Source organism: Mauremys reevesii, linkage group 1 (assembly GCF_016161935.1).
Source record: "Mauremys reevesii isolate NIE-2019 linkage group 1, ASM1616193v1, whole genome shotgun sequence".
In the NCBI taxonomy this organism is placed as follows: domain Eukaryota; kingdom Metazoa; phylum Chordata; order Testudines; family Geoemydidae; genus Mauremys; species Mauremys reevesii.
Genome location: NC_052623.1, coordinates 337140375 through 337158860, shown reverse-complemented (window position 1 = coordinate 337158860; position 18486 = coordinate 337140375). Strand labels below are relative to the sequence as shown.

At 39.5% G+C, this 18486-nt stretch overlaps 1 protein-coding gene across 23 annotated transcripts in view; it reads left to right on the top strand.

Annotated features, from left to right (window-relative positions):
• MAGI2 (membrane associated guanylate kinase, WW and PDZ domain containing 2) overlaps nucleotides 1-18486 on the top strand; it is a 1074597-nt gene that overhangs the window by 837650 nt on the left and 218461 nt on the right. For all 23 annotated transcript variants that reach the window (XM_039518176.1, XM_039518126.1, XM_039518238.1 and 20 more), the window contains 2 exons: nucleotides 9569-9626; nucleotides 18302-18423. In XM_039518176.1, coding sequence (XP_039374110.1) covers nucleotides 9569-9626; nucleotides 18302-18423 — 180 coding nt within the window. The remainder of the gene's footprint in view (nucleotides 1-9568; nucleotides 9627-18301; nucleotides 18424-18486) is intronic.

Here is an 18486-nt window from a genome sequence, read left to right as displayed (position 1 = left end):
GCAATCTGACTTCAATGGGAACTGATTTAGGCCAATACTGAATCATTTTGAAAACACCACCTAAAACATTAGATACTATGCAACAAGTGTGGGTGAGAAATGCTGTAGTAGTAAAGATGAAGGACTGGGAAATACAAAAGCAAAATATTTTTTCAATGGAAAATTGGGTTTTTGACTAAAACTTTTTCTCAGTGTCCACTTTCCTCCAAAATGTTCAGGTTTTGCCATAAAGTTTTTGCATATTGATGTTTATTGAGCTCTAAGGAAGGACATATTAAAGAAAAGTCCTCTATCTGCAAGTCATTCAAGAAGAGAACACGGGTGGTCAGAAAATTGCTCTTGAATCAGCACCTTCTGAAGCAGGTCATGAGGCCTGTTTCAGCACCAGGGACCTTCACAGGTCATCAGGTTGCCGGAGGGCATCTAAGCCAGCAAGGCTGTTGTTCAGACAGATTCAGATTCCTTTCCCAGGAAGAAGAGAGACAGTTCTAGGAAAAAGATCTCATAAAACTGATGGAGACCATTCCAGAGCTAGGAGAGATTCTTCCTCCCTTTCTAAGAGGAGTGCAGACCAGCATTGTGATTTCACCCAGTATGTAAGATAGAGCAGGACTGTCTATGCATTCCTCAGTTCCATGACAAGAGCAGGTGGACTCCAAACCATTGGCTCCAGTATGATCTGCAGGGCATTTGTTGAAGTTCAGGACTGACGATGGTGTCAGCACTGACTGTTTCCATACCAGAGGTGGATCAGGCTGCATCAGAATTGCTTTGTCTGTCTGTTCCTGGCTCTCCATTAATTCAGGAACATTCCACTGTAGTGACTACTATGGCATCCTCAGCACCATCTGGAGTTGTTGCAGACCTGCCGTTATTGTTGGCACTGTTTTCTGCACCTTTCCAATTCAGGGTGCAGAGTTGAGATCTCCCACCTTTTTGGTACTGAAGGGAAGGTATTATCTTTGGTGCCAATGACTAGTCCATGCGCACTGCATCTATGGGACCGGTGCTGGCTCCAGCTTAGTATCAATGTCAGCTCTGGGTACTGAGCATGAATGCAAGGTTCCTATCAGTACTTAATGCACCAACTGCTTTACCTTTGTCAGCACCAGTGCACCCTGCATTCTGGACTTTGGTTGAGGCTAGACATTTATTTGCCCTTCTGCTGTCAGTGGACTATTTGGAAGGTTCCATGGGGTCATGCTCAGAGACGTCTTCCTCCTCTCGCTTGCCTTCTTAGTATCACTCTCAAAAGTTGTTGAGACCTCCCAGGAATCACCATTGGTACTGATATCAGCACCGCTCCCATAGCAAGAATGGGATCCTTGTCCCAGTTCCTCTTGGCCATCAATGCCACACCTATACCCCCAGTGGCCTCCTTGGAACCGCTGGGATATTCCACAGTTGGTGAGATCCCAATCCTTGGCTCAAGCCAAAGTAAGGTCACCTATTCCCCCTGTAGCCTCTCCTCCTGAACCTCCAATGCTGCAGTCACATACGAAGGTTGCTCCTACTGAACTAGTTCATGCTGAACCATTATTACAGGTGCATAAGTGCTGGAACTAGGGGTGCTGCTGCTCCCCTGGCTTGAAGTGGTTTCCATCATATACAGGGTTCACAGATTGGTCCAATGGCTCTCAGCACCCCCACTATACAAATTGTTCCAGCACTCCTGTACAAGCGCCACAGGAGATTCCATTGGCTCTGCTTCTGTTATTCTCTTTACCACCAAATGACTCTGCAGTGCCAGATTCTTCCTCCCTTGTACCTGAGGAATTTAAAACATATTGGACCTCCTGAGGTATGTGGCTTCAGCTTTGGGTATTCAGGCTAAGTTTGTTCAGGATACCCTCCATAAGGGAAGAGTGTCTTTCCCCATAAGTGAATGAACTTGGATCTGCAAAGACTCTAGGAAACACCCCAGCATCCTTTCATCTACAGTGACGCGTACTGATAAGAGATACTATGTGCCTTTTTCTGGCTTTGAGTGCTTCTACACACATCTGATGTCTAACTCTCATTTGTTGTAATGGTAGCTAATGAGAGGTTCAGACAGGGGAGATATAAGTCAAAAGACAAGGACTCTAAAAGATTGATGAAGTAGAACAAATTTTCCTCCCACACCTTACAATACATGTTTCCAATCAGCAAATTTTTTTGTCAAAGTACAACTTTATAAATTGGGAAGTTGTGGCAAAATTTACAGATAAGTTGCCAGAATCCTCCGGGTAAGGGTTTAAGGCTTTCATTGTGCAAGGCCATTGAGCAGCAATCTGTAAGTCACTACTGTCCGCTTTGGACATGGTGATTCCTTCCTCTAGAGTTATGGCCTCTGCTGTAACTCTGAGAAAGGCTTCTTTGTTGCAGAATTCTGGTATGGCTCTGGAGGCCCAACAGACAATTGATGACTTACCCTTTGACAGTCAATTTTTATTTTCAGAGAAAACTGACAAAATGTTACATTCCTTAAAGAATTCTCAAGCGACATTTATTCATTTATTGAGGGGGGAGAGGGTCCACTTAGTGGCAATCTTGGGTTTCCATCCTCTGATCCAAGGGAAGTCAATTTTTCTCAAACTCCATGGTTCAGTGATTTCTAAGAGGAATCATTCATATTTTTCCACTTGTTAAAGAAGCAGTTCCTTAATATTGTGATGGCTGACCTTCTGGGTACTCTGTTTGAGCCCCTGGCAACTTGGCAAAACCCCCATATACCCAGTTTTCAAAAACAAAGTGTTCCTAAGACTGCATCTGTCTGAAGTAGTTTCACCTGAACCAGATAAAATACTTACCTATATTCTTTCCTAAGCCACACTCAAACACAGATGAACAGCTCCTTCATGCATTGGATGTGAGACTGTCATTTTATTTGGAGAGAACTAAGCCATTTTGTTCATCATGTCATGTTTTTGTCTCCTATGCGGATCAGATGAAAGGTTGGGTGGTCTCCTCACGGACTATTTCCAGCTGGATAATTTCCTTTTTTTACAACAGTATTTGGAGTAGCTCAGGCCATACCTCACAAAGGTTAGGGACTCATTCAACTGGGGCCCAAGTGATGTCAGTGACATTTCTCACTATGTTTCAATATTAAACATTTGCAGGGCTGCTACCTGGTCTTCCACACATACTTTTACCAAACACTATGCAATTATGGCTGCATCTAGATTGGATGCAAACTTTGGAAGGTAGTTCTGCAGTCATTCTTTAAGCAGAGTCCAAGCTCACTTGCTACAGCTTGTGAGTCACCTGAGTGGAATATACATCTGCAACCACTTATAGAAGAAAAGATCGTTACCAACCTATAGAGTAACTGTTGTTCTTTGAGCTGTAGGTGCAGATGTGTATTCCATCCTCCACCCCTCTCCATTGGATCTCAACTATTGGCATTTGGGTATTGCTAGGTAAAGTTTGCTGGCTTTGGTGCACTAGGCACACACACACCTGAGTGGAATACACGTCTGCACCCATATCTCAAAGAACAACAGTCACCATATAGGTAAGTAACTGTCTTTATTTTAGCAACTCTAAGAGAAAACAAAAACGGATAGACTAGACTAAATATTACTAATTTCTGAAACTGATTGACACAAGATGTGGATGATTAAAGATGATTATGTATTGCAGTGAGTAGTATACAAGGAAATAAATGGTTGTCAAGTCAACGCCCTACAGCCAATGTATTTAATAGATCTGAAATATATTTATAGTGCAAGTACTCTACCTACTCAGGCACTCAATGTTTCAATTGCACAGGGAAAAATGATATGCAACCTCATATCCATGAGAATAATAGTTAGTGAAATAGTTTGTAGTTACAGACAGGATGTGGAATGCAACGACAATGTGTATGTGGGATTTGCACACATGAGGATGGCAGTTGGAGAACAGTGTTATTTTTTGGTGTTTGGATTGAATTGGGTAAACATGGTTTTGACTGAGAGCTGGTGGGTTTTCTAAGTGAGTGGTTTGTAAGAGTCTGTAAGAATTTGAAGAATGAAGCTGCTTTCTTTGTGATTGCAGGGTTGTTTGTCCTAATATCTGTGTGATAAGAGTTATTAAGACAGTGAGAGATTTAGCCTTCAGTTTTTGATCTAGTTCATTTTTTTTCATATCTTTTGTTTTGTAAGTTAGTATAGTGTAGTTGGGATCAGTGATCTGCATTTTTTAATTTTAAATACGGTCACTGTTTGCAGACCTGGACAGGTTTCTCAAACTGTTAGTTTAGAGGGCTGTAGCAGACTGAAGATGGGTTTCAACATGAGGCTTTCAAAAGCTACATGAATGGCTGCCCGATAAGGACTTCTCTGACTTCTGCTGAATAATTGTCAGAATGAAAATACAATATCTGATACATTTTTGCTGAGTTTTGTAAGGTGACCTGTAACCCTTTCCAAATGGCAACCACATAGCTATTGTATTTGTTTCATATAACCTCTCATGTAGTCAATGTGAACATTCTCTTGGATGTTTGTAGTATCAACTGAGCATCTAAACTTAAATGATTAACTAGTATTCAGAAAGGACTTTTATAGAAACTTCAACTGTGTATAATTCAAGTTGGACTACAGTACATGTTCCTTGTACTATTTTTTTAACACAACATGAATGAGATACTTGTCCAGGATGTAGTTAGATTATGAAGACACAAGCTGAATAGGGAATGGGGAAAGAGAAGAGAGGAGTCAAGCCAACACAAAATGAGCAAAGAACACAGATTGGTGACTGGAAAAACTCAATATTATCAGGAAGGTCTGTTGTATAGGTTCCACAAGGAGTCCTAATTTGTGTGACTGGCTTTTTCAATAGCAAGTGACCCAAGCTGACATTGACTTTGATAGCTTTATAGGGATAATATTTTTCACCAGGGTGAATTCTTCTTGAACAATTCCTTCCATGTATTAGCCTCTAAAATCACTTTCAGTAGCAGCAGGCATATTTTTCTTTTTCAACCTCTTTTTACTATGACTGATGCAAGGAAAATCCCACTGTCCTTTTGTTCAGATGTTCTCTTATTAATCTCTTGACATATATATAATAGGGCAGTGATGCAATGCAGGCTGTTGTTCCAAAACCTTTGGAGTGCTTTTGTGTCTCTTCCCCAATGTGGCGTACAGCAAGTACTACATGAACTACAACAATATGAGTCCTTCCTGTTGGTGATGTGGTAATGGATTTTCTTCATCTCAGTATACGAAGATCCATAATGCTATCCTTCTTTCCATCCCCTGGGAATGTACAGTGAAACCATTAAGAATGGATGTGAAAAGCAGCACCTTTTCAGATAACAGACGTAGCATCTGGATTGTTACTATAACCAAGCTGCAATGAGGTGGTACTGCCATCAATTATTAAAATGACCTGCTTGTATGCAAATTAAAGCTGTTTTATCTTTTTTTTAAAAGCTTTCTTGTTGGATCTGGTGGAAAACTTAGGACTTTTTGTTAATACTTGAGCATTTAACTAACACATTTGAAAGAAGGTGACTCATTCTGTATTTAAAAATCTGGCTCATATGCATCGTGAGCAAGGTACCTGAATGTTGCTATGTCGTTTGGATTTTTTTGTTGTTGTTGTAACTGACAATGATCACTGTGCTGCTAACTGGAGTCTACTTTTCTGGCAATGGATGAAATGTAAAATGACCAATTTACACTGTGCATATACTGTATACCCAGCACATATATAGTCGCAAAAAGAGGAATTTCTATGTCCAAACTTGATATCTGTATTGTCCAAACCCTGCAAAAGACTATTGCTGGTTTTCACCTTTATGTTTTTTACAAATTTTCTTGATGCAATCGCTCTGCTAGATCATATGAAGAAATCCCATCAGAATGCTGATCTAACCCTGAAGGTGAAATATTATATTAATTTTAAAAAGACCAAGTAAACAACATGGAACTAAATTTTCCCCTATGTTACCCAGGGTAACCCCACTGAAGTCAATGGTGTTTCAGAAGCATAAAAAAGAGTAGAGTTTGTCTCATTAATGCAAAGATCTTTGACACAATGTTGTTCTTTCTGTGATGCTGCTGGTTGCAGAAATTATGTAAAGTTTATAAAACTTCATATCCCATTGTCGCAAAAGGAAAATTGGAAAGCACAATGTAAGTTAGTCATCTTCCCAACTCAAATTACAGTTGTGAGAAGTAGCCTCTTTCATTTTGTGTTTATAATAATGTCCTTTTATAAATGTTTACTGCTTGCTTCCCATCCCTGACAATCAGCACCAAACACAGTGAACCAAATGATGAAGAATAACTGCAATGCACACATCCAACATTGTTCAAATGTCTAGCTTGCTATTTTATGAAACATGAAAGTATTGCCCGCGTGTAATCTTGCAGTTCCACAGTGAAAACAGAATAGATGCCACTATTTAATGACAGGGAAAAAAATCATGAGGCTGCTTAAAGAAAATGTATCAGAAGATTCTTCTAACAACAGCTATGCACTAAACTATGCTCTGCTAACCTTATCTTGCAAACTTCAGCTAGCAGCGTTTGCGCTCTGGCAAATCCATTTGACTGGTCTGTGTAGAATTTTAATCAAACATAGCTCTCAGGCTGCATCTCAAATGGAAGAATGAAATTAGGGCATACCCTTGTATAGAGTTTATATCTATGGTTATTGTACACAAAGGTAATTTTTAAATTTTATTTTTTTCCAAATCAATGACTATGCTATGATGTTAGATAATTAGTGATTTAATCCATCCATTTCAAAAAATAAAATGGGTTCTCTATAATATGCCCAGTTCGTTAAATGTTTACAGATTTTTACACTAGAAAATGGGATTGTCCATCTGAAATATCAGTAGTTGGGCTAGTTCACAAATACTGTTATGCATCATTACATTAGAAAAACATGGACGGAAAGGCTAATAATAAATCATCACATTATTTTTGTATATTCACAGAAAATACAACCACTGTGTCTAAGTTCTTTAGGTATAATCTTAAGAGTGTATAACTCTAAAGAGAAACGGGGTACTTCCAATTCCAGCAAAAAGTACACTGCAATAAACTTTGAAAAGATTCCACAAATGGAAGAAACCTAATGACAGTTAGAGAATTGCTTATTTTTATATATATCCTTACACACTATATATATTTATATAAATATAAATATTTACTAGCTACCTGTTTAATTTGCTCTCTCCTGGAGAGTATCTTTATTATCATTACGTTAACACAATACACTGGAATAGGAAAGCCTCACAGGATGCAGATAAAATAAAGTGTGTGTCTATGTTTGTAAGACAAATCCTTTGTATTGTTGTGTCCCAGGTGAGCAGGAGCTTTTTAAAGCAAAGCACTGAGCCTTCGTAGCAAGACATAAATATGAGTTGTATTGATCATATATGCACTGAGGGTAAAATTCACCTCTGCACTGATGGTCAGCACAGGACCTATGCACTATTGTCTCGTGTGAATATTCATGGAGCATGGACCAGGCTCCCTAAATCAAGTGCCAAGATGCACAGGGCTCTGTGAAACTGGTAAAGGATTTTCTAGACTCAGTCTCTTTTATTATTTTAAAGTTCTGGTCAGGTGTCTGGAGGGGACAACCCCAGGACCTTCCACTATTGATCACCTTATTATTTAAATAAATTGTTTTGCATTTGTGCATTTGCTATTGCAATTTTAAAATAACCTCAGAAAAGAGACACAAACTTTGTTCAAATTCAGATTGCCAAAAAAGGTTCTATTTACTTTAGAAAGACTTGATTATGGTCATAGTAGAAAAACTTAGACTAAGAAAATTAAGGTACAGGCTTTTGAGCTTTAAATTACTCATCTGTGGAGTTCCTCTTTGAATTAAATACCATCTGCCAGTCTTCACAGGAGGATTATTCATTCTTTATAGCTTCAGGGACAGTCAAAGCAGAAACTCCTGCACAGGACAGTGTGACAGGAAGACCTGCCCATGAAGTACTGTTGCCAGAAATTCTGCCTACCCATTAAGATGCCACAGCAGTCTAAACAGGTTCAGTCAGAGCAGAACCAATGTTTACTATTTCAGATGTGATTGTTTGAGAGGTATCCAGCAGAGAATATTTTTAAAAGCTGTTCTTATCTGCAGCTCTTTCAGGCTCACTCTTTGTCATTTAAATCTTTCTTTTCTGTCAGCCTTTTATAGCACATCAAGGGGTGAATCGCCACAGTATAGCTGTGAAACAAAGGGCTAAGTTCAAGTCATGCAAGTGGACCTCATACTAGGCCAATGGTTTACATTGCATATGAACTATGATGATTCTATCTGACCTAGGTTTATAGACTTACTACATTCAAAATAACTATATTAAAAGTGTGATAAAGTTGCAAAGTCAAGCACTCCAAAGCTAAGAAATGTCAGACTTTAGGTTAAAACAACAAGGAGTCCTTGTGGCACCTTAGACACTAACAAATGTATTTGGGCATAAGCTTTCAAGGGCTAGAACCCACTTCATCAGATGCATGGAGTGGAAAATACAGTAGTAGGTATATATACATAGTACATGAAAAGATGGGAGTTGCCTTACCAAGAGGGGGAGGTCAATCTAATGAGACAATTCAATTAACAGTAAAATACTAAGGGAGGAAAAATAACTTTTGTAGTGGTACTGAGGGTGGCCCATTTCAAACAGTTGACAAGAAGGTGTGAGTAACGGTAGGGGGAAATTAGTTTTTGTCTTTCTTCAGGCTTAATTTGATGGTGTCCAGTTTCAAATTAATTCCAGTCCTGAAGTTTCACGTTGGAGACTGTTTTTGAAGGTTTTTTGTTGAAGAATTGCTATTTTTAAGTTGGTTATTGAGTGACCAGGGAGATTGAAGTGTTCTTCTACTGGTTTTCGAATGTTATAATTCTTGATGTGTGATTTGTGTCCATTTATTCTTTTGCGTAGAGACTGTCCGGTTTGGCCAATGTACATGGCAGAGACTTTAGGTTGTCAATGCAACCTCAGTCTTTACATGACCACATACTCTTCCCTCATCTACTCCCACTCCAAATAGGAATAGGTTAGGAATACCTATAGATTTGTGAGTCAAAACCTCCATCAAATTTATCTTGCCTTGGCATTAATGATTATTCACTTTTTTTAGTTTGATTTTTTGCGCTCCTGACTACAGTTGTAATACTCCTAAGTCCTGGTTAGTGTTGGGACAGTGTTCGGAGTTTTTAATATGATTTTTACTTTGACAGCTTCCCTTTAAATAAATACAACTGTATGCTCTATGTACCTTTGGAAGAAGAATCCCAACATATCACCGGGCAATGAAATTATATATGATATGCTGCTATTGCTGGTTGGCTTGGCTGTCTGCAGAATAAAAATGTAGCTAAATTAAAATGTATTGTTCTAAAGAATGAGAATTCTGGGTTGGCATGCCAATTTTCAGGTCACTACTACTTGCCGCTGCCATGGCATGTGTCTAAAACTTGGCATTGGCTTTGAGCATTATATTCAACTTTGCTATCCAGTTGCTACACTCAGCACCCAATAAAACTCTACTTTTTCATTACTAGAAAACTTTGCATTCTGTGCTGTATTTACTGAGAGAGATAACTCTTTGTTTTTCAGAGCTTCCATATGGCTGGGAGAAAATTGATGATCCCATTTATGGCACTTATTATGTTGAGTAAGTTCCCAACTTCAATATTAATTTGCTGTTAATATTTCATAACCTGATATTAATATCCTGTGCAATGTTTGAATTGGAAAGGTGAGGGCATAATTATTTTCCCCTTTGACTTCAGATTATGCAGGAATTATCAGACTCCAATATAGTTGAAGTGACTGAACATTTTCAGTATCTTTCAAACTGGTTACTCTGTCACTTCTTCTTGAGCCCTGATCTCATCCTGTGTATTCCAGAAATATTGGGGGGAAGGTTGAGGGGAGCATTTAAATCAAATGTGTTTTATTTTCTGTTTAACAAGTTTTAGACACACATCAAACAAGGTGCAGATCCTTGCCAATCCAGGAACAGAATAAAACTTAATCATTTTTGCTTCATAATGATACTTTTCTGAGTAGTCTTACTTTGTGGTAAGTCTGAGAGTCACATTATTTTATATGAGTGCAGGTTGTATGTTATGTGAAATTTTTCTATGCTCACTCATGGCATTGTAATTTTGCACCTAAAGGCACAGCTAGAAAAGGAGAATGTAGTTTTCTATTTTAATGGCACAATCCCTGCTTGCATTTTTCCAGGAGAACGTGGTGTGTGTACAAAATAGAGAAGAGATCCTTTCTCCCTTCCATTTAGTATAGGTCTTTGTGCAGTGGGGTAAAGTAGATTACTACCCAAAAGAATAGGTGTAATTTATTAGTCAACTTAACTCGAGCTTTCATAAAATACCCAAGAATTGAGAGAGATGAAAACAGGGCTTGCTTCTCCTCTGCCTTTTATCTTGTGTAGCCATTGACACTTGTGCAAAGTGAGTCTAAAGTGGCAATAAAATGATACCTAATCAAAATAATGGCATTATAGTCTCTCTCTGCACAGGTGTCATAGACCACCCAAGGTATAAGGCCATGGAGAATCAATCCCAGAAACTAACAACTCACTTTCTCTTGGTCACAGCTCATCCAATTGAGGGAAAGGGCAAGCACACCAGACAAAACTCTATGAAACAAATAGCAGATCCATTTATTCTGGAGGGAAGATCTTCCAGAAGAAGGTTTTGAAAAGAAAAACCCAAACTCAGATCCTTACACTGAGAGCCTCACTTTGTTTCCAGAGTTACTCAGTACAAATTACAGTGTTTTACAGTTTGCTTATCACATAGTTCTCTGATACCCTGTTGTCTCTTGATCCCATACCAACACTACATTTATGCTGGTTCATTTTGGAGATATACCCGCTCTCATGCTTTCCTAGTTCCAAACTGCAGTGCAGAGCCTTGTTGCCATCAGTTTGGGCAGGAGGATGGCAAGGTGCCTCTGAGATCCTTGAGAATTTAGGAGCCAAGTTTTTAGGGCTTCCCTTCCAAGCTGATAAAAGAGCCACAGCACTTGGGCCTTCTCTCCTGCTCCTCCATACCTCCCAAAACAAAAACAAAAAAGAAAGAGTCCTTGGTGAGTTGGGTTGGGTTGCCTAGTGGTTAGTACAGCTAGTGCTCCCCACACCCCAGTGGGCCAGTCCTGGTCCTGGTTCTCCTTTACTCAGAGGTGTGGTGAGGAGTAATGATGGTTTGAGTCTCTCCTGTAATGAAGGCTGTGGTAGGGAAGCCAAGGCCCACCCACTCTACCAGGCTCCAACCCAGGGCCCTAAGAGAGTCAACAATATCTGGCCACTGACGGTTCCCTCTGAGTTACCCTTCCTGGGTCACTTCCTACCACTGCTTTTCTCTCCCAGCCGTTAGTCCCAGGTAAGGTGTAAAGAGAAAGGAAAGGTAACCAAACTGTCAGCCCAAACTGGGCTCAGCATATAGCCTCACTCAGGAAGGCTTCTCCAGCACCCTTGTCAGGAGCTTTCAGGGTAAGTCTGTCCTTCTCCCCAGCCTTCCCCGTTCTGAGCTGGGTTGCTCTCTTTTCAACCACTTCTCCAGTTGGAGCACGCTCTGCAGGGGTCAGGGGTGGGGATACCTGGGCCCAGTACTGTCCTTTAACCCTTTCTGGTCCAGTGTGGGGTTTGTATACCCCATCACAAAAACAAAAGCAGCACTTGGGCCACTGTCCTGCTGACTCCTTTGTAAAGCAGAAGCAGCTGCCCTGGGTCTCTGTGTTCCCCAACTTGTCCTCTTCCATGAGGTGAAGGAGCCATCATCTCTGCCCCGACCCAACTCATTCACCCTGTCCAAATTCCTACCTACCCCAAACAAACAGGTGAGTAGATTTTTGAAGCCCTGTATATAATGAATAATGCCGAGAAATTGCCTCTCTGTCCTTATGCTTGGGTTTTTATAATATTCCTGGGTAATAAATGATGGTGTTCTCATATCTCTTTATAATAATCCTCTTCATATCTCCCAAATATACATTTGTACAGCTGCTGATAATGACTAATGATCTTCTGCACAAGTGGCTATGTACTTTAAAGGCTAACAGGTGGTGTGCAATTCCTGTGCATTAAGCTGTCACTGAGGCATCTCCCTTGAGCTAAATACTGCCTAAAACATTCTGGCAGTGGTAAGGCTTATGCAGTTCCATTACATAGTCAATGGAACCAAAATGGAGCATGTACTTGTCTGCATTTTAAGCCCACCCTCAGTCAGGCAGACACAGGCTTCTTGCCCCAAATGCTGCAATGCAGTTGTGTTTTTAGGCTGTTGTTGCCAAATTCACTCATCCCACAGACAAAATATAAGGGAGGGAAAGGATACATTAAAGACATACTGTACTTATTGTAATACAAAAGCTTTAATGGGATCTAGCAGAGATCTTGAATAGTAGAATGGATGTTCGTAGACCGGCGTTAAAAGTGCAACAGCACTAGCTTTATAAAGGCTTTTATAGTCAATATAAGGAGTTGTATTTTAATCTGCTTTCTAAACTCAATAATTTTGTAGTGAAAATTGTTTTCCATTTTTCATTATAAAAAGTGACAGTGTTACACCTTCCTTTATTACTAGCATTTAACAGATGACTTCATTTTTAACTAGATGAAATCACATTACAATAAACTCTTTTAACTATGTCATAAAATGGATAAATCATGAAAAGTTAGGTTATGAACCTTTGCATATTCAAATCCAATCCAACTTTATAGGAATCACTTTAAAACTGTCAAGGAAAGAATATCCTACATTTGTATCTCTCTAAAATAAAGTGGGGCAGTTGGCGGGGATAAACCACTGAAGTAATCAGATTCAGTGTAACACCTTGCAGTGGTCAGCCATAAGGAGTATTTGAATTCTTAACACTCAGTTAAGCACAAAATATTTGCAATTTTCTCTAGAGTGTGAGGAGCCAGATGCTGCTGCTTCTCTCCATTATAGATAAGTAAAGTTCAATGGATGGATATGCTCTTAATTCACCTTACTATTGCAGATCCAAACTTATCTGCATGGGATGGACATTTTGCACTAACTCGAGTAGGTGAAACTTTCTACTGTGACTGGGTCAATTTCTGTGCAACCTTCTAACAGTGCCTGTGGTTTAAAGACTAAACACTAGCCGCCTTCCTTCCACAGCCCCAGATGGAATGATTATGCTGTGCTGGCCCTTTCAGCTGTGTAGTCAAAAAAAGAGCATCTCTCCCTTTATGGTTGATTAACTACAACATGGAGCTCAATTTTCAAACATGGTCTCCTTAATAGGACAGCTAAACTAACCAGATGGATACTTATTGTAAACTGTGCATCCTGCCTCAACTGTGCAATATTTCTTTATCTTTTCTATCTGACACTCTGTTACTGCTTATGTAAGAAAATAACATGTTCTCTCAGCAATTCTGTTTGTCTTTAAGAAAAAAAAGTAGCTAAATCTTACATTTTGATGCTCATTTCAATAAATGTGTCCATTAATACTTGTTTTAAACACAATTTCGGTATCTAGATGAAATATTTGGATTTTTTTTAAGGAAAAATAAAACAGCAATTGAGGCCACATTAGTTAAATCAGCCTTTGCCAACTCCACTTCCCAGCTGACTTCCATACTATCATCATCAGCACAGGTGCAGCGCTGTGACCTCATGCACCAGGTTGCATTGTCCAAAACAGGGAGCCAGGCCCAACCCTGTGGGACAAAAGCCACTGCTGTGGGATGAGTGCAAGTGGGCTTGTTTGCCAGCCCTTCCTCACCGGGCCAGGGTGGGCTTGCTTTCCAGCCCCGGGCCTCCCCTCTGCAATGGCTTTATTGAAGTCATGGACACAAAGGAAAGCCACGGTCAAACAGAGAAACCATTATATCTGTGGCTTTTTTACCACTGTGACTCATAAACTTTAAGGCCAGAAGGAACCACTGTGATCTCTAGTCTGACCTCCTACACATTGCAGGCCACAGAACCTCATCAACCCTCTCCTGTAATAGACCTGAACCTCTGGCAGAGTTACTGAAATCCTCAAATCATGATTTAAAGACTTCAAGGTACAGAGAATCCACCATTTACTCTAGCTTTTCCCAGCAATTGACCCATGCCCCAGGCTGCAGAGGAAAGCAAAAAAACTCCAGGGTCTCTGCCAATCTGACCTGGGGGAAAATTCCTTCCCAATGCCAAATATGGTGATCAGCTGAACCCTGAGCATGTTGGCAAGACCCACCAGCCAGATACCTGGGAAAGAATTCTCTGTAGTAACTCAGAGCCATCTCCATCTAATGCCAAACTGTGATGGTGGGCACCTGGCCCTTTGAAGCTCCCTGCTGGAGGCCTCATGGTTCTACCACACCTCACCTCAGGAAAGGAGCAACAAAGGTGGGTCCTCTAGTCCTGCCTAGAAAAGTTACATAGAAGCAGCCAATCAGCGCCCAGCAAGCTCATATAAAAGGAGCTGCAGGGCCTGACCAGGTCAGTTTCTGGCTGGGACCGGAAGGGCAAGAAAGGGTGCTCAGTTCTGGCCAGAGGGGTTGATGGGCTGCATTTACTGGACCTGATGGAGAGAGGATCTGAGAACTTCAGCCCTGAGCTAAGGGTGAAGAGAATGGAACTATGTGGGGAAAGTCCCATGAAATAGCCACAGTGAAATAGAGGCAGCTGTACATGGCTGCTGTTTATAGGGTCCCTGAGTTGGGACCCAGAGTAGTGGGCAGCCCTGCTACCAAAGTGACCTAAGCCACAGGTCTCCTTTAGAAGCACAAGCAAAGGGCTAGATTTAAAGGACCCAGAGATGGGGCTGATAACCTGTTGAGGGCAGACAGTTTGAGCAGGAAGAGACTCCAAGGCGCCTAGGAGGGGCTGAAGAGCAAAGGCACCTGAGGAAGGAGGGGCTGAGTCCAGGTTGAGCCTGGGATTTGAAGAATGTTGTGTTTGTTTTGGACTTTAATACTCCCGAAAGGGGTTCACTTTTGATTGTGAGATGTGGCCAGAGGGCTGAGACACTGAAGACCCACCAAGCAAGGCTAACAACGTACAGGGGATGCCAGGAAAGGCCTGCAGTACCACACCCAGACTCTAGGAGGCACTCACAAGAGGTGAGTGTCACCCATTACACAAACCTGCAGCTCTACCTATTATTAACCGCCACATTTACAAGTGATTACTTTGTTAAGCAGATAGCAGCTTTAAAGTTTGGCAACTTTCTTTCACTTTCACTCTTTAAAACAAATGTCCCTGTTGACTTCAATAGAAATTTTTTCTGGGTGACGAACACCTGACATCGCCTTTTGGATTACCAGGTATATTAGGTCACCTAAGGATACATTGCTGTATCCCTTCTATCCCCTTGGTTTAATGAACATTGGAATCTTTTCTTCTTTTTTTTTTTTTAAATAACACTGCCTAGAGGGTAGGGCCTTGAGAATTGCTTAGCATGGGATCATGCAGGTGACTTCAATGGAAGTTACATGTACTCAGCACCTTTTACAGTCTCTGATTCTAAGAGAGCTCAGGGTCAGATCTTCAAGTGTTTAGCATCCACAATCAGGACCAGATTTTCCCTGCAGCTCTCTGTGAGAGCTCTTTGGAAAAGCTGGTCCTGTGTGCATAAATATTTACCTCTGTGGAGCAACAGTAATTTACAACACATCCAACAACTTCACATGAATATCTAGCTAATTGCCCAACCCTGCTTGATTCTGAGTGCCCTCAAATCCTCTTCCTTCATCAGGAGAAGCATGCCACATGACACAGGAGATGATCCCCACCCTGCTGGATTTGTTCCCTCATCAATAAAAAATGTATCCTCCTGATAACATGCTCTGCAACATAATGTATGGGAGAAAGTTATGTATGAGATACAGGCTATCAAAGGCACAGTATCAATGAAGAACACATGCTAATAGGCCATGGGAAATGTTACATATTAAGAGAGAAGTTATGGCATTACAATGACATTTTTTCATATTTCAGTGCTCTCATACTACATGAATTAGTTTCTGCACTTTTCCCCTTGTTTTCTTTTATAAAATACAACAGAAATATAGTAGAGTGTTAAAATTTCATCTTTAGTATAATTTTGTTTGCTGCTGTGGGAATCCAGCACATAATGGATTCGTTACTTTGTTAAGCAATTTGCCTCTACAGTCACTTTTGGGGTTAAGATTTCTATTTCATTATAAACAACTAATTTTGTTTTCAGCTTATCCAGGACCACTATGACAAACACTGTCCTGTTTCTCTCTTGGAATCATGCATAGAAATCACATGTAGTGAAGACTTGAAAAACTATGTTGCTGGAGTATTTTTCAGTGATATTGCAGAATAGCATATAGTCACATGGATTGAAACTAGGGCTGTCAAGTGATAAAAAAATTAATCTCAATTAATCATGCGATTAATCACACTGCTAAACAATAATAGAATACCATTTATTTAAATATTTTTGGATGTTTTCTACATTTTCAGATATGTTTATTTCAATTACAACACAGAATGCTCCCTTTATAGTTATTTTTATTACAAGTATTTGCACTGTAAAAAAAAACAAACAAAAAATACTATTTTTCAGTTAACCTAATACAAGTGCTATAGGGCAATATCTTTATCATGAAAGATGAACTTACAAATGTAGAATTATGCACAAAATATCTGCATTCAAAAATAAAACAATGTAAAATTTTAGAGCCTGCAAGTCCACTCAGTCCTACTTCTTATTCAGCCAATTGCTAAGACAAACAAGCTTGTTTAGATTTGCAGGAGATACCTCGTCCCTCTCAGATTTTGGATGGCACTTCAGATTCTTAAACCTTAGGTTGGTTAGAAATCTCACACTGGTACCTTCTTTGTGTTTTGTGAAATCTACAGTGAAAGTGTTCTTAAAATGAACACGGGCTGGGTCATCATCTGAGACTGCTATAACATGAAATAAATTGGAGGGTGGGGGTAAAACAGAGCAGGGGCCATACAATTCCCCCACAAGGAGTTCAGTCACAAATTTAGTTAATGTATTAATATTTAAAGAGCATCATCAGCATGGAAGCATGTCCTTTGGAATGGTGGCCAAAGCATGAAGGGCCATACAATTGTTTAGCATATCTGGCATGTAAATACTTTGCAATGCTGACTACAAAAGTGCCATGCAAATACCCATTCTCTCTTTCTGGTGACGTAAATAAGAAGAGGGCAGCATTGTCTCCTGTAAATGTAAACAAACTTGTTTCTCTTAGCGATTGGATGAACAAGTAGTAGGACTGAGTGGACTTGTAGGCTCTGAAGTTTTACATTGTTTTGTTTTTGAGTGGAGTAATGTAACAAAAAATCTGCATTTGTAAGTTGCACTTTCACGATAAAAAGATTGCACTACAGTACTAGTATGTGGTGAATTAAAAAAATACTATTTCTTTTATCATTTTTATAGTGCAAATATTTGTAATAAAAATAATATACACTTTGATTTCAATTACAACACAGAATACAATATATATGAAAATGTAGAAAATCATCCAAAATATTTAATAAATTTCACTTGCTAGTCTATTGTTTAACAGTGAAATTAAAACTGTGGTTAATCACGATAATTTTTTTTAATTAATCACGTGAGTTATCTGTGATTAAGCGACAGCCCTAATTGAAACTTTACACTTACAGCAGAGTGCAGCAAGTTGAAAGGACAGAGAACTTCCAAATGGAGCTAGGAAGAAAACAGTTTTACCAATCAGAGAAAATTTTCAAGTTTATGAAAAATTTTCCTATCATGAATTGAGAGGAAGAGGTAGAATCTCAAATGTTCACAAATGAAAAATATGTTTTTTAAATTTAGGTTAAATTGCGACATCATGTTTTCACACTTTTGAATTATTTTGTTTTGCTTTTGGCCTTTTTTATTGTTTATATTTGTTTTAATATAATTATTTAAAAAATCATCTTGAAAATGTTGAAATGGGACATTTTTGATAATTTCAAAACTTTTTTCCAAAAATGTTTGAACTAAGAAATTGTCAGAACTGACCTTTTCCCATTAACAGTTTCAGTTTTGGCTAATTGGCGTTTTCCAGAGAAAAAATGTTTTGTCAAAAAATTCCTGACCTGTTCTACTTCCCAATTATTTCCTCTATGAGCTAGGTTGTGCATACCGTACTTGCACTGATGAGCACTAACTTGTGCATTCTCATTCACTACAACATGACTACTTGTGTGAGTAACTGTTTATTAAGCTGGAGTAAGGGTTGCACAATCCAGCCACAGACAGGTAACCCACATGATGATCCCATGAAGTAAATAATAATTTTTCACAAAATGGACTCAATTTTTAATCATTACCAATTTTTTTCAGCCACATAAATAGAAGAACACAGTTTGAAAATCCTGTCCTAGAAGCAAAAAGGAAGCTACAGCAGCATAACATGCCCAACGCAGAACTTGGAACAAAGCCTATGCAGGCCCCAGGTTTCCGAGGTACAGTACCATGTCAGATTTAAGAAGAAAATAATTGCTATACTTTCCTGTTTTTATGACAAT